The 16,807-nt window shown below is 36.5% G+C and overlaps 1 protein-coding gene across 7 annotated transcripts in view; it reads right to left on the reverse strand.

Moving 5' to 3' along the window:
* The window catches only part of CDH7 (cadherin 7), a 140,491-nt gene that overhangs the window by 40,149 nt on the left and 83,535 nt on the right, over window positions 1-16,807 (reverse strand). For all 7 annotated transcript variants that reach the window (XM_021099453.1, XM_021099416.1, XM_021099464.1 and 4 more), the window contains one exon: window positions 5,111-5,364. In XM_021099453.1, coding sequence (XP_020955112.1) covers window positions 5,111-5,364 — 254 coding nt within the window. The remainder of the gene's footprint in view (window positions 1-5,110; window positions 5,365-16,807) is intronic.

Genomic DNA, 16,807 nt, shown 5'->3' on the forward strand with positions numbered 1-16,807 from the left:
CACTGATGTATTAACTGATTAATGACAAGCTCATGTGCATCTCCATGTCTGTGTCTTTCCTCATTTGGCCCATCTGTATTTCGGTTTTTCCTCCTTCAAATACTGTAGTCCTACCATACCTTTGAAGACAATCCTCTAGCCTTAAAGTACCAAGCCTTGCCAATTACTTCATAAATTGTGCCTTTTTAATAAAGCCTGCAGGGTCTATGACCTGTGGACTTCATTATATGTTCCTTGTGCTGCACTGCCATGAACCACAGACTGGGCATTACGGGGCAGTATTTATTGTTGACCTTGCAACAAACCTCTTGTACTAATTTAGGCTTTTCATTTGCCATGTGGCTCTGCTGTTTCTTTACCTACAAAGTCAGAAAAATTCTACAAGATGATTCTCATTTCCAGCTTTAACATTGCATTTTTCATAAGTTTTCATCTAAGATCTCTTCCACGACTAGATAACAAATAGGTTGGGACCACATCTTACACATCTGTTTATCTTCAGTGTTCTGTACATCTGCAACAAGATGAACTCCCCGATAAATGCCTGCAGCTACTGCTGCTGCTGTGATAAGCTATGGAAATCAATTAAAATGGTCCTCTTTATATTCACAAGTAGCATTCCTATCATCCATCTATTGATATGCAGGTCGCTCTTCACAAAGAGAATATGCAGGTGAGTGGGCTAGATTAACACAAATTTATCAGTGTCACTCCCCAAACAGCAAAAATAACAAACTAAATAGGCATCGACAAATCTGATCAATAGAATTAGCTGAAACCTTAATCTCTTAAGAAATACATGCATGTGTGAATGAGCATGCATGCATGCATTTGTGTGTATGTATGTGTGTTCTGCTGCAAGCAGTTTTGATACAGAACTTGCTAAAATCCTGGAACCACATTTTCTAACTGTGTGACTGGGGGCATGTTTATTTATAACAAAGGAATGTTAATCTTGCCTTATAGGGCTTTAATGAGAAATAAATTACTTCAAAATAAACCATTGAGCATGGTAATTAGTGATGCCACTGTTTGCAGCCTCCCCTTCTTCTGATAATAGCAACTCAATTTTCCTGTGGGGATTTCATCCTTCCAAATCTCATGCAATCTTGATTAAACCCACAATGAAGATGTCCAAGCACATGTCCTAAGACAGGCCAAAAAAAACTCTCCAAGAAATGTAGACCTTAAACAGAGAGCCATGAAGAAAAAAAAAAGAGTTGGCCAGTGGTTCATCCACTGTCACATTCAGCAGAGAAGTGTCTGCTCATTCTTGCTACTCCTATTTATAAAGAAAGCTTCCTCCTCTTTTTTCTGAAGACTGGCTATTCAACTTTCCCTTCAGTTCTGTGAGATATTCACAAATAATTTAAAGTATGTACAAATATATGCATGTATACACACTACTTAAAAATACACACTGAATTATTCAAACACCCCACACGTACTCAGAGTAGTCACACTACATAATGTAACATCCGATACTATTTTATCACTTTTTATCTGAGGACACACTGTACTGGGAATGCCAAAAGAGCCTACAGGTAAATATCATTATCATCCTTGTATCCTTGAACATAAATATGACTTTGGTTCTGGATTTAGATTGTTAGAAATGATGAAACTGATCTCCCTTACTTTTTAATCACCCTTCTTCACATCTGATCTTATCTTCGATAATACTATGTTTTAATTCAGGGGTTATTTTAGGCATAGGGTCTTTGGGCTTGCTGTGCTGCCAAGAGAAACACATTTGCTGATTTCATAATGCAGCACTAGACTCTGAGGATTTAACTACATAAAACATCAACAGATTTTACATAATTTTTTTGGCTTGTCCAAATCCTGCCATCCCTCAGAGCCCTGTTTCTGCTATTCCTCCTTCAAACAAGTTCTCCTGTCCTGTGAACTTGCAATGATTAGCATTTAACTCACAATGTGCCATGTGACAGTTCTGGCACTTTTCCACATTGTACTGTATAACTTTTATGGAATCTTATTTCTTCACCCATATTATAAGTTCCCTGAGGTCAGAGGAAATGTTTTATTCATCTTTTGTTTTTCCTGTCAGTACTTTCTCCAGTGTCGTGCACAAAACAGGATCTTAATCAATGCACACAGAGTCATTGATCAGTCTATGGATGCTGACATGAGGAATTAACAGTCTTCTAGACTCTAGGCTGTTCTTAGAGTTTTTAGCATCTTACCGATGAGAAACACAGATGTGAAGTTTCTACCATTCAGAAAGATGATCAGAATCAGAGGAACACAACCTGCCCTTCCAAGTTCAATAGATAAAGGCTAATAATTGGTAGCTGGGGCCAAAATTTATATGAAATCATAAGCAACTACTATGAAGCAACATAAAAAATAGAAATCTGGAAATATACTGGCCCTCAATTATCTACTTCTGCTTTCAAAAAGTCTGTTTTTTTTTTTTTCCCCCTAAGTAATCTCAAGTATCACCTAATTTCCAGCTCTGGCTTCTCATTTTCATATCGGAAAAGAGGAGGACAAGATCTCCATGAAAAGGTGGGCCAGGTAAGTTCTCTGGATGGTGGGTGAGCTGTAACAAAGACATCACATTTCACAAAGGTGTTAATACTCTGGCCAAACATAGGGCTCCAGGTTCATTTAATGTCTCAACCTACTGTTCCTATATCTAAACAGTCAAAAGGATAAAGCTCCTACAGTAATGCAGATGCCCTTATCTTCTTTAAAGGAAAGGCCAGATGCACAGAGCTTTTAGTTGGTACTTTAGTGAAGAAGGTAAAGAAAAAATGCTGGACAAGGCCTGGATTGTTTGGGAAGGAGATCTCAATTTACTTTGCCAGAGGCAAGTAATTGCATTTCTTTCTAGAATTCTAATCTCTTGCCCCATATATCAGTAAATATTCCAAATGTAAATGCATATGCTAGATTTAAATAAACTAAAAAGAAAGTCAATGAATTTAAATACTAATTATCCACCTTCCCATTCTCTTTTACAATTCTAATACTACTGGGCTAATTTTAAACAAATACTACTTTTCCATTCCCCTAAGAACCATAATATTCCTAAAGGTGCAGAAGCCCAAAGCTCATAATTACAAGTCTTCAGCTTCCAACTCAATCCGGAGATTCACTTTTCCTAGGACCTCAGCAGACTGGGCAATCGACTCACTTATTGGCATCTGTTGGAAGGCTTACATTTTGATAATTACTTGAGTGCCCAATACAAATACATATTTGCATTAAATGACTGATATTTTCTATCTATTGGAAAATACGTGACAGACTATCCTAAGCAGCTGATCTCTGACTACAGTTGTACTATGGTGAGTTGTTCATGGGGGAAGGAGACGAGTATGTCGCCAAATTGCGATGCTATAACAAAACACAAACTCAAGTGTGTGTCTATCAGTAAGACTTGGTGGCTGGAGCTGGACTTAGGTCGGAGAGCTATTTGACAAGGAAGGCTGGACTCTAACAGGGAGGAGGGGAAGACTTAATCTCATCTGTGACTCACAAATATTCCAGTGCACAGAAGACTGTATTCTTAGTAATAGGGTATAATCACTGCATTAAAAAAATATATATAGCCATCCATATGGCCTGAATTTTTGTATAGGCAGAGAAGCAATGAGTATGACTTCATTTTTGAAATAATTATTTTATACCAATTCTTTACTAGGCTATGAGACTAATGTCAAGCAAAAGAGAAGGAAAGAGCACTAATTACATACACACATATGCTAATTATTCATATATAATTAATATATATTTAATATTAAGTGGGTATAATTTATTTATATAATATATAAATATTATATATAAGTGTGTGTATGCCTAAATCAGCTTATTATTTTAAGAAGATAAAGATTATGAGGTCTTCTTCAATAAAAATCACTATCTAATACATAGATATTTTTCATGACACTTTGTAGCCAATGCCCAGACTTACTTCAGAAATTAGCAAAAAGCACTTAGCATTACTAAATATCAATTAAATCTAACAGTTAAATCTGTGGTTAACGTATAAGCGGAACACATGTCAATATAAAATCATCACCAATTTCTGTACTTTATTAAAGAGTTTGTAATCAAAATCTAAACCATGACATTGAAAAGTGCTACTTAGGAACTCAAATTAAGACATGAAATACAATGTTATTTCTAGTATATTCTATAAACTCATCTAAATATTGCTAAATATTTACTTAAAAAGACATACTTTATCATATGCTCACACACAAAAACATGTATGTGGATCTCAGATTGTAAATTATAGCTAAAAACTGTGAACTGCAATGTTATGCTTTTTGAAATACTTACCTACCATCACTCTGTTAGTCCTAAACAGCTTGTTGTAGCAATATGTCTATTCTTTATATAGGATTATTCAAAGGATATTCTTAAATAGTCCTTATATATTGATAGTATTATTTTTAGTTTTTTGTTTCCTCTTTTTTTTTTTGGCCACCCTGTGGCATATGGAGTTCCCAGGCCAGGGATCAGATCCAAGCTGTAGTCGTGACCTAAGCCACTGCTGCAGCATCAGCAGATCCTTAAACCACTGCACCAAGCCAGGGATCAAACTTACAGCCTGGCGCTCCCAAGACACTACCAACCCCATTGCGCTACAGGAGGAACTCCAATTTTTTATAAGTAGGATTAATAAACCAACAAACATGTACTATCCACACAGGCCAATATAAAAAAAAAGGTTTATTAAAAGAGTAATCCATTTAAATTGCTTATAAAATTAATTTCTTAACATATGCATTTTATCCTACAACAAGAACATGCATCACTATCTTTGAACAATTTGTTTTGAAAGAGCTAAGGGTAAGTGGTTGTTGAGGAACATCAACTATGCTTGTGGATGATAATGGATGCCTAAAAATATTGCCCCATAATATCAGCCTTGGATAATCAGGCAACACATTTTTGAATTAGTAAACTGTTGAACTATTCTGATCCTGTTTAACTTCCACTGCTATGGCTCAATACATACACAAAATGGATTTTTATTTGCTGTGAACCAAAAGCATCATCATGTAGAGACAGGAGTTGTGAATAAAGTCACATGATTGCAAAGTGACAGAAAAGGAGAGCAATGAGCTTTTACCTCACAGGGCTGTTGGAAGAATCTGGGTCATGAGCTGCTACAGTACCAATGATATTCCCAACCTGGGTAGCTTCTGACACCTCCATGGGGTACAAGGGTGAGGAAAACACGGGGGGCTCATCCACATCTTCCACGATTATCTTCACGGTGGTTGTGTCACTGAATGGTCCCAAGCTTAGAAAGCGAGGGTCAGCATCTTTGTTTGCAGCTTCTATCCGTAGGGTATAACTTGTTTTGGCTTCAAAATCCAAGTCCTATAAAGAGAGTTATTAGGAAAATTAAATTACCAATTAAATACTCAGCAAAGCAGAGCCTTTTCATTTATGAATGTCAATAAGCGAAGTATGGACTCAGCCATGAAAATGCACCATCAGCATTCAAAAATAATAAATAACAATGCCAATCAGAATCCTTGCTGTTTTCTGGCTCACAGGAATTATAAGCACTTTTGAGCTTGTTTAAATCCGCTCTGCTGCCTTACCATGCATGGGCAAGTGCAGGTCTTTAGAATATTATGTGAATGACAACTGATATGATTCAATAATCTTTTCCAACAGGGATATCAAGGTAGTATTTTTCAACCATGTCATTTAACTGTACCATCCAGGGTTGCACATTGAAAAGAAAGAAAAATTTAACTTTCTGCTAAATTTCTCATTTAAAAGGTCATTTTCATTTCTTTGGGGGACTCTCTTATAATCCTAAACTTTCAAGTGTTCCAGATGCAGTTGCACAGAAGAGGGTGCTTATTGAGCTTGTACAACTTGAAGACACAGCTGATTCTTATTCCTTTTTTTTTTTTTTTTTTTTTTTTTTTTTGGTCTAAGGCCTCACCTACGGCATATGGAGGTTCCCAGCTAGTAGTCGATTCAGAGCTGTAGCTGCTGCCTACGCCACAGACACAGAAACGCCAGATCTGAGCTGCACCTACGACCTACACCACAGCTCACGGCAACATCAGATCCTTAACCCCCTAAGCGAGGCCAGGGATCGAACCCGCATTCTCGTGGCTACTGGTTGGGTTTGTTAACCACTGAGCCGTGACGGGAACTCCTAATTCTTCTTGATGAAGCGCCCACTGTTTCTCCCTTCAATAATCTGTCATCAGTATACACTGTCTATGTCTATTAGATGGTTGATAGTGATATTCCAGAATCTCAACTCTGCAACTTTCCAACAGGATTAAGATGCTAACACTTTTCTCATAAACAGTGACCCAAGTCAAACCATATGGTAGCTTAAAAACATTTGTAAGGGCAAATAAATGTTGTACTACTGAAGCACCATCAATGAAAAAAAAGAATTACATGCCCAACATATATGGAAGTTACATATGAAGAAGGAGAAGCGTGATGGTAACACTCTTCTCCTTCTTCAAGGGGTACAGAGTGTCCCAGCTTGTTGTGACTTTCCGTCTCAATCTCATCCCTGAAAACTGTCCCAAAATATTCTTCACATTCAATGAAATAAAAACAAATTTTAGAAAGTAATGGGCAGAAATACTCTCAAATAAAAGCATAATTTACTTATCATTTGTGTTACTTAATAAAAAGCAATATGAAGAATCAACTAAAATGTAAAATGTAAATGAATTAAAACGTAAAATGTTGAGCACTGTAATCTAAATTCATCCATTATGAGTACAGCCATATGTGTGCGCGCACAGGTAGGTACACATACATTCCAAATTATGACAGGATGTGATGCTGATTAAAATAAAGCAATGGAGTTACATAAACACTATATATATGTGTGTGTGTGTGTGTGTGAGTGTGTGTGTGTATACATAACATAATCCAAGAAATATAAAAATATATACTACACACAAATATTTCATAGAGAGATTCCAGGGCCCATCTTTTTATATATATGAAAAATACATAAACACTCATAATTTATTGTATTTATAATATCTAAACCAGAGAGCATTTATTGAAATGTTTCTCTGTGTATCATCTGTCTCATCTACTAGACTATAAGCTCCAGACTGGTTCAGTACTAGCATTCTCAGTGCCTATTTTGAATTTGGCACATGGAAAAGTCTCAATAAACTCTTAATGGATTAGAAAAAGCTAGATTGCAGATATCCAGGCCTCAAGAGCCTTGAAACTGAACTATACCATTGCTCTAGAGAATCTATATGGCTGAGGTAGGAGGTGGCAGAAGAAACAGCCAGGTATACTGTTTTTCTTGATTACAAAAAACTCCCATGGAACTAAATATATAATTTCTATGGAAATTATAATTGCTATGGGAAAACCAAGTTTTAATTCTTTTCTGAGGTTCACATGAAAATGTCGGGGCACATGGTATACAGTGCCATAAAAAGCACCTTGTTAACAAATTCAGTGATATTTTCATGATGCTTTTTTTTTTTTTTTTGTCTATTATCTAAAAATATTTCTAACCTAATGGTTCTCAACCAAAAGTGAGAATCAGAACCACTCAGGGGAACTTTCTAACACATCCATGGCCCCTTCCAAGAAGATTTTGATTCAACAGACCCAGGATGAGTCACAGGCATATGTATTTTTAAAAGGCTCTTCAGGTAGTTCTCATGCAAATTCTCTTGTAAGAAACTTGGAAAAAAATTAAAAAAAAATAAAAAACTTGACCTCCTTAAAATTTTCTTGGGCCTATGGATGTAATCTGATATTTAATTTGGGTTCTGCTAAAAATAAAACAAAGCACCATACCTTGCTTGGATATGAACCTACGCAGTTTGTTCTTATATCAGTTATAAAATGGACAAATTAAGAGAAAAATTGTATTTTTATATAATGTGTTTATGTACGAATGTGTTTTTAAAAATACTATTTACCATCTCCTCTTCCTTTATGTGATTTTTTTTTTTTTTTTTTTTGCCTTTTTTAGGGTCGCATCCATGGCATATGGAAGTTCCCAGGCCAGGGGTCAAATCAAATCTGAACTACAGGAGTTCCCGTCGTGGCGCAGTGGTTAACGAATCCAACTAGGAACCATGAGGTTGCGCGTTTGATCCCTGGCCTTGCTCAGTGGGTTAAGGATCCAGCGTTGCCGTGAGCTATGGTGTAGGTCGCAGATGCGGCTCGGATCCTGCATTGCTGTGGCTCTGGCATAGGCCGCTGGCTACAGCTCGGATTCGACCCCTAGCCTGGGAACCTCCATATGCCGCGGGAGTGGCCCAAGAAATAGCAGGAAGACCAAAAAAAAAAAAAAAAAAAAAAAAAAATCTGAACTACAGCTGCCAGTCACAGCCACACCCACAGAGCCATGCAGGATCCCAGCTGTGTCAGCAACCTACACCCCACCTCACAGCAACACTAGATCCTTAACCCACTGAGTAGGCCAGAGATCAAACCTGCAACCTCGTGGTTACTAGTTGGATTCATTTCCGGTGCGCTACAACGGGAATTCCTGGATTTTTTTTTTTTTTAATTGTAGTTGATTTAAAAATGCTGTGTTAGGTTCAGGTGTACAGCAAAGTGACTCTGTCAGGTATACACTTTTTTTTTGGATTCTTTTCCACTATAGTTTACAAAATTTTGAGTATAGTTCCCTGTGCTATATGGTAGGTCTTTGTTGGTTATCTATTATATATAGTTGTGTGCATCTGTTAATCCCAGACTCTTATTTATCCCTCTCCCATCCTCTTCCCTCACAGGGGAGTCTATTTCTGTTTTGTATATTAGTTTATTTGTATCATATTTTAGATTCCACAGAAAGTGAAAACATATGGCATTTATCTTTCTCTGACTTACTTAGCATAAGATCTAGGTCCAGCCATGTTGCTGCAAATGGCATCATGTAATTCTTTTTTATGGCTGAGTAATACTCTATGGTATACACACACATCTTTTTTATCCATTCATCTGTTGATGGACATTTAGGTTGCTTCCATGTCTTGGCTATTGTGAATAGTGCTACTGTGAACATAGGGATGTATATACTTTTTTTCCTATGGCCACACCAGCAGCATGTGGAAGTTCTCAGGCTAGGGTTTGAATCAGAGCTGCAGCTGCTGGCCTACACCACAGCGTAGATCTGAGCCTTGTCTGTGGCCTATGCCCACAGCTTGTGGCAGTGCCGGATCCTTAACCCGCTGAGCAAGGCCAGGGATCGAACTTGCATCCTCATGGACATTATGTTGGTTTCTTAACCCACTGAGTCACAACAGAAACTCCCTGTATGTATCTTTTTGAATTATAATTTTTTCTGGATATATGTCCAGGGATGGTATCTCTAGATCATGTGATAACTCTATTTTTTTTTTTAAGAAATATTCATACTGTTATCCATAGTACCAATCCTTTTCAATAGATTCAAAACCACAACAACTTTTAAGATATTCATTTAGGTTTACCAAAAGGGACAGCAAGTCTTTCTGTATTCAAGTTAAAGTTTGACTGACTTATGAAAGAATAATTTAACATTTACTGCACAAATGAATGCAATTATTTTATAGCAACTTGTTTCTTTAAATGTGTCTAAGAGGCAACGACATGCGGTAAAGACATCTGGATGCTGCCAAATCATAAAGAAACACAGTACCATGCGTGATGATTGGTCGCCTAAAAGCTATTATGAAAATAGAGCAATAAAAGAATTCATATGAAAAGCTATGAATCAAGATTCCAGACAGAAGGGCTCACCACACAAGTTGATTTTCAAAGCAAGTCAGAATAAACCAGACTAGTTTTCAAAGAGGGGTGTGGTGTGATGGATAGGACTGTTAAGCAAACTGAAGAAAAAGCTTTTGCAATAAAAGCTTAATTCCTACTTCTGTTATTGATTTTTACATAAGCAGTAGATTTCATAACTATTAGATTTAATGAGCAAGGTTACACCTGGGGGAAAAAAGTTAAAGTAACAACTGGGGAAGACAAAGAAGGAAAGGGAAGGAGATAAAGGTAATGTTTAAACAGATTCTACTCAGTACTTGAAACTATATATCCCTGGAGTCTAGATATATTTGGAAATTTGACCAAAACACTGTTCAAGCTGTAGCCCACGAGATCAAGAAACATGCAGAATTCTTAAGAACCTGGAATCAAATTCAAGTCACTCAGACCCATCCCAGTGACACCACAGAGAAGCTGCTTTTTCATCTGGCAAGGGACATCTATGTCAGAGACATTGAAAGAGAAATAAAGCAGCTTCTTGGACATATCCTTTCCAAAACTATCAAATAGGGTGGCTCAAATTCACTGCCACAAAAGGATGATGAAGTTCAGGATTAAAAATGTGAGCATTATAAATAAGACAGTGGTCGGCAACCTTTTCCTGTCAAGCGAAAACTGTAAATAATTAGGGTTTGCAGGCCCTATGTTTTCTGCCACATGTAAATGAACCGGCCTGGCCATGTGCCCATAGGCTTCATTCATAGGCACTGAAATTTGAATTCCAGATGACTTTTCAGGGATCACTCAACATCCTTTTTCTTCTGATTATTTTTCAATCATTTAAAAATGTGAAACTATCCTTAGCTCTTGAGCTGTACGGAAATAGGCAGGCAGAAGTTTGCCAATCCCTGGTCTAAGCCCGATAATAAGCTTTCACCCCACTTCCTTTCACCCCTTTTACTACAATTAAAATGAACTAGTCACTATAAACATTTTGTCCTTTCCAGTTTGTTATCTCCCACCACTTCCTCTTCCTCATGCAACTCTGCACTTCTCTTAACGGAAATCTTTTGGAGACCAACTATCATCTTCTTTAGGCATGATTCCACAATATCCTCACCTAATTAACAATAAAATTTCTTTACATTTAATAGAAAGCTAACTTCAAAAAAAAGTTTTTCATAAATCTTTAACATGCATTTTAAAAGAGACAAGGCTGGTATTATTGAAACTAAATAGCAAAAAGTGGAAGCTCCAGTGAAAGCCCAAGATTATGTGTGTACTTATTAGGGGCATATGCACTATGTGAATTCTAAACTGGTCTGCCCACCACCCATCCCCTTTTTGCTACAACTAGCAGGTGATCTTCAAACTCCAATATCAGTTAGGGCCTTGTGTATGTGACATCATCACATTTAGGTACCTGACTAATTCACCTCACCAGCTGAATAGGCTTGCTGTAAATTACTTATAAATTTAAAGCACCTAGAATGGTGACAGACACAGGGTTATCAATGTATAAACATTTGCTGTTACTATAACACTATTATTAGCGCCACTATTTCCTGCTAAATTTTTTTTTTTTTTTTTGGTCTTTTTAAGGCCATACCTGTGGTATATGGAAGTTCCCAGGCTAGGGGTCAAATCAGAGATGCAGCTGCCACAGCCACAGCAACGCTAGATCCAAGCCGTGTCTGTGGCCTACACCACAGCTCACAGCAACACCAGATCCTTAGCCCACTGAACCTTCATCTTCGTGGATACTAGGTGGATTCATTACCACTGAGCCACAATGGGAACTCCTATTTCCTGCTAGATTATGAGCAGTCAAATGGAAAGAAAAAACTTTGTCTTTCTCTTCTGTTTCCCCCGTGACATCAAGGCTCATGTCTTTTGCAAAGTCAACTGATAATATTCATCTGTTGAATTAAAAAACAAACTATCATAAACTGTGGAATCAGTTCCGCCTTGTCTTTTTTTAGCTTTCTCAATAGTAAAGCTTAAGTTAATATATAATCTTGAATTCATTTAGTAAAATCATTGCCCTGCATTTTTCTTTCTCCATATAGCTTGGTCTCTGGTCTATAGCCAAATATGCTCTCATTCAGCTCAGTGACCTTTTAGATCTTTCACTTTGGGCCAATGCAGTTGTTGAAATTTCAGGAACTGATCCGAATTACATCCTTCTGGAAATTCTTTACTCTGTTCCTGTTTAGAGTGTGTGTGTATGCACATGTGCATGTCTACATATTTACTGTCTTGTGCTTAATGCTGATTCTGTATAAAAGCACTTCTTTCTCTGGAGCTTCCAGCTGTCTTTTGGATCAAAGCATATACTCTGTTGCTTTCAATACCCTCCCTACTTCTTGATCAAATCAATATAAGTCATTTTTCCTAAGTAAATGGGCTTAAATGAGACCACAGCAATGGAAAAACAACCCTCAATCTAACTTTCCCTTTAGGATTATTTTATACTAAATAAACCTACTACTCAGTACCTTAGAAATAATCCACAACTTTGGAAAAGGTATCTCAGCAAGAATACTTTGTACATTTAAAGACAATGAGAAGAGTTCTAAAATGATTGCCTAAGTACTTTCCAAAAGCAAAATGCAAACCGTGCATAGCTGCACTGCTGCTTTATTTTCTCCATTCCCTGGGCTGTGCCCAAGAGGGGGTTCGTGGCCCCTCAGCTGGACTGAATGTACACAGGCTTCTTCCTGACACTAGGCCCCTTCCCTCCCTTTTCTTAAAGCCAACCTTCAGCAGGAGTCTTGTTCCAAGTTCCAAAACTACCTGCTTTCATGAAAGTATAGGAAAATTTACTTTTCTTTTGGGTAAAGCAAACACAGTATGATCTACACACACACGCACACACACACACACATTCCAACTCTTAAAAATTCTCCAGGCCTTTGTTTCAGCTGAGTTGAGTTTAGACTGAATTCTGATCTATCTCCTTGAACTGCAATACCCTTGAAGTCTACCTTACCTGTTTAACTTTGTCCAGTGATGTCATTGCTTTGGCAGCTGCAAGTGATTTTATCAGCTACATGCAGCTTTCACATATTTTAAAGTCTATGTCCAGATTTCGACAATAAGTTTTTTACAGAGAAGAAGGCAAGGGTAAAGTATGTTCCAAATAGTTTTATATATATTTAGTTTTTTATATGTATATATATTTAGTTATATATATTATATATTTAGCTTTATATATATGTGTGTGGGGGGTATATATACTTATAAAATGGCCCATGTTGATGCCCTCATAAAAGTTTAGGAATTCAGGGGGAGAACTCTGAAACTGTACCAGTGATGGGGGTCCTCTACAAGGGAGTGACCCTCTCAAATCTGTGCTAGATTTTGATAGCTATGATAGAAGCCAAATATAAAATCTTAGATATCTCCAGCAGGTAACAACTGTCTAGACTATAATAGAAACTGACTGTTTGCTGATGAAGAAAGAAAAAAAAATCTAAGGACAAGTTTTTTGAAAAAATAGCAAAATAAGTAAAAGCAAATTTAGAATAAGCAGAAAAAAAATGTGTTTCTCCATGTCCATTTTATATTTTTATGAGTCATTATTTTAACTTTCAAAAAAATCATACTTTAACCCAGCTGCTTTTCAGGTGCTTGATACAAATAGTCACATTTGTAAACAGGTTATTTCCACTATAGAAAAAGTATCTGGTGCTCCACAGATAAATTAAGACCCTGAGAAAGGTACTGTAGATATAAACAAAGAAATGTTTAAGTCTAAGACATTAAATTATGTCAAGATAATAGGAATAAAAAGGATATAAATATCAGGAGTTGTTATTTCCATTATCTAGTTCCACAAGTAATCCTTGATTTCCTGAGTACTTACATTAACATTTTAACCTAGATAGAAAGATCACTGAATACAAAAAAAAAAAAAAAAAAAAAAAAAAGCAAACAGGTGTTCTAATGTATCTCCACCATCAACTAAATGTGTATACATTTCAAATTGCTCATTGCACTTGTATACGAAGAGGCAGTACCATAAACAGCTAAACATATTTCCCAAGAACATTACACATTTATACAGCCCTTACCATGTGCAGGTTACTGTTCTAAGAGTGTTACAATATTAACTTCTTATCTGCTCACACTCATTGTTTCTCACAACAATCTTTAAGATAATATAGAACATTATATAAGATGATATAGCTTTCAACAGGTCTTTTGGGACAAATCTGGAAACTGAGTCAAGGAGAGGTTGCTTTCTTGCTCACAATCACAGATAATGTAACTCAAGTGTCTTTGTTCCCACAGACTAAAAAAAAAAAAACAAAAACAAAAACAAAAAAATCAGAATGAATTGGAATTATGATTCAGATAATCTAAAAAAAGAATAGTAGTTTAATCCCAGGATAATGACCAAGGAAGAAAGTGAGATGAACCCTGTTAAAACTGATCCAGAAAACAAGCAGTCCATAGCAGTAAGATTCAAGGGAGAGAGAAACTGAGGTCTGTTCCCATTGGAATGCCCACTGAGGATCCATCAATCCCTTCCCTCTACTGATAATATATGAAATTCCCTTTACTGATCTAAATATAAATATGAATTTGTTTTGTTGATCAACTTTTTTTAAATTCTCTTGAAATATCTTAATGCTAGAAGAATACATAAATTTTCTGACTCTGCTCTGCTAACTTAACTTTGTCAGTTTCACCGATTGATGTCTAACACATTCTTTCCTTCATTTTATACACGGGCTTTATGATATTCTCAATCGCCCCTTTATTGCTAAGCATATGCTACAACTCCCAAACCTACGTTTGTACTCTAGACCTCTCCTGCGAGCTACAAGTCCTTATTCATGACCTTTTAAACACAAATGTAATATATTCCAAACCATTTTAATCACCTCCACACTCCCATTCTGAAAGAAACAGCATTTTTTCTCTAGCTACTCCTACCAGAAACATTAGTTTCATCCTGAAATTTTCTCTCCCACTTTCATTATATAACCACTAAATCATTTCTTATCTATTTTTTAAATATATCTTTCTTGGAATGCTACCTATTGAAATGAATCTAGGAAATAACATACCATGGAACAAAACAGAAGTAGGGAAAATTGTGTATTATTTGTGACTTGTACTAAGCAAAAAAAAAAAAAAAAAAAAAAAAAAAAATTCATGAAAGGCTCACTAGAAAGTGTCTTTGACATACACATATTTGAGAACATTGCTCTAATAACTGCCAAAATCAAAGAAAACAGAAAATACTCCTAAGGAACAGGGCCTCAGTCTCTTTGATCAAGTCTATCATGTGTTGACATTTACAATACTCTCAACTTTCTTCAGAGTGTTGATTTCTTAAGACTTTAAATTCATCTCTAATCTTGACTATTCAAAAATAAGTAAATTTATACCTTAATAAGCAGATGACTGTCTATATACATGTACACATGTATGTAATGATTGAAATGATGTTAGGATCCACCTATACATATATACACAACAATGAGTTGAACAAATTGGAACTTAGCAGTTCATTAGAGTTACTGTATTAATCTTATCACATCCAGCCTTTAACACTGAAATCCAAAATACATGCTTTTTCACAGACAAATATCTCTGCTCCATTTTGAGAAATATGCGTCTACAGCAGCAGGATTAATTGAATAACATCTTTCAAAGAAAAATGTAATGAAAAGAAGAAAAATAAATTGGAAAGACTGTTGGTTTCATTTTCCTCCACCACACATCAGCAACATTTATGAAACACCGAGATACATACTTGACTCTGGGAATTAGCCCCTCATTATTGAAAGCAATAGACAAAAAACACATCTCAATAACAAGACAGTATACCCAGGGCTCAGAAATCTGTGTCGTCTAGTGGAAGGTTGAAAGGACATGGTGTTCTAACCCCTCCTCCTCCTCAGGGAATGGAGGCTAGCCATATCGTCAGTACCTCCGCAGGAATGCTCTGTTATTTCATGATTTTCACGCCATTCAGCTTTTTTAGGGTATGAATAGGAGGTGATCATGAAGACAGCACAGCAGAATGGGCCTGAAGTAGCTTAAATGTTATCTGACAATATGCTGATGTGAGCCACCATACAAGTTACCCACATGCCAGAGCCTGAATACTCACCCTTCGTAGGAAATGCATTTTGAAAACACTCATTTTTGACTCTACTGTAACTCTAGTAGTAATGTATTTTATAAGGGCGAGAATTCAGTATTTAATTTCAACTGAGGTCTTATATCGAAAACCGAAGTACATTAGATGTAGGAGTGCCATATCTCAAAGGAAAAATAAAAGAGTAAAGTTCCTATACTGTAAATTATAACGGGACAATGTAAACAGAAAGATTTCTAGGTGGAAAGACATAGTCTTCACTCACATGGAATACTACTTACATTTACGCTTTGTGGATTTTAAAACCCTATGTCACTGTGTATAAAGATTATCATCAAATCATTCATCGATGGCCACAGAGATAGACTGTACTTTGCTTTAACTGTTTAACACTTAGTTCTGTTATCAATTTAAACATGCTCAAGGAGTTCCCGCTGTGGCACAGTGGGTTAAGGATCTGACATTGTCCCTGCAGTTAAGAAGCTGCTAAGGCGCAGGTTCAATTCCTGGCCTGAGAACTTCCACAGGCCACAGGTGCAGCCAAAAAAATTTATAAAAACCTTAAACTATGTAATCATTATTATTATTTTGGGGGGACCACAACTATGGCATGAGGAAGTCCCTGGGCCAGGGATTAAACCCACACCACAGCAGTAATCAGAGCTACAGCAGTGAAAACACCAGGTCTTTAACCCACTGAGCCACCAGAAAACTCCTAATCATGCCTATTCTTATTGTATAGAGGATAATTAAGTTATGAAAAAACAGTTCTATGGTAACACCTATATAAATCTTCAGCCTTGTGGATTCTGCATATTTGGTCATACTAATAAACATTTTCTGTATTAGACATAACAGCAATAATAGCATAACTGAAGATAAACTTGTAAATTCTGTTCTTATTTTTCTTTTTCTAACACGTTTTAGAAAAAGATTGTTTTGCTGTTGTTCTCTCCTTGCTTCTAAGTTCACCCTATA

The sequence above is a fragment of the Sus scrofa genome, chromosome 1 (genome assembly GCF_000003025.6).
Source record: "Sus scrofa isolate TJ Tabasco breed Duroc chromosome 1, Sscrofa11.1, whole genome shotgun sequence".
NCBI lineage: Eukaryota > Metazoa > Chordata > Mammalia > Artiodactyla > Suidae > Sus > Sus scrofa.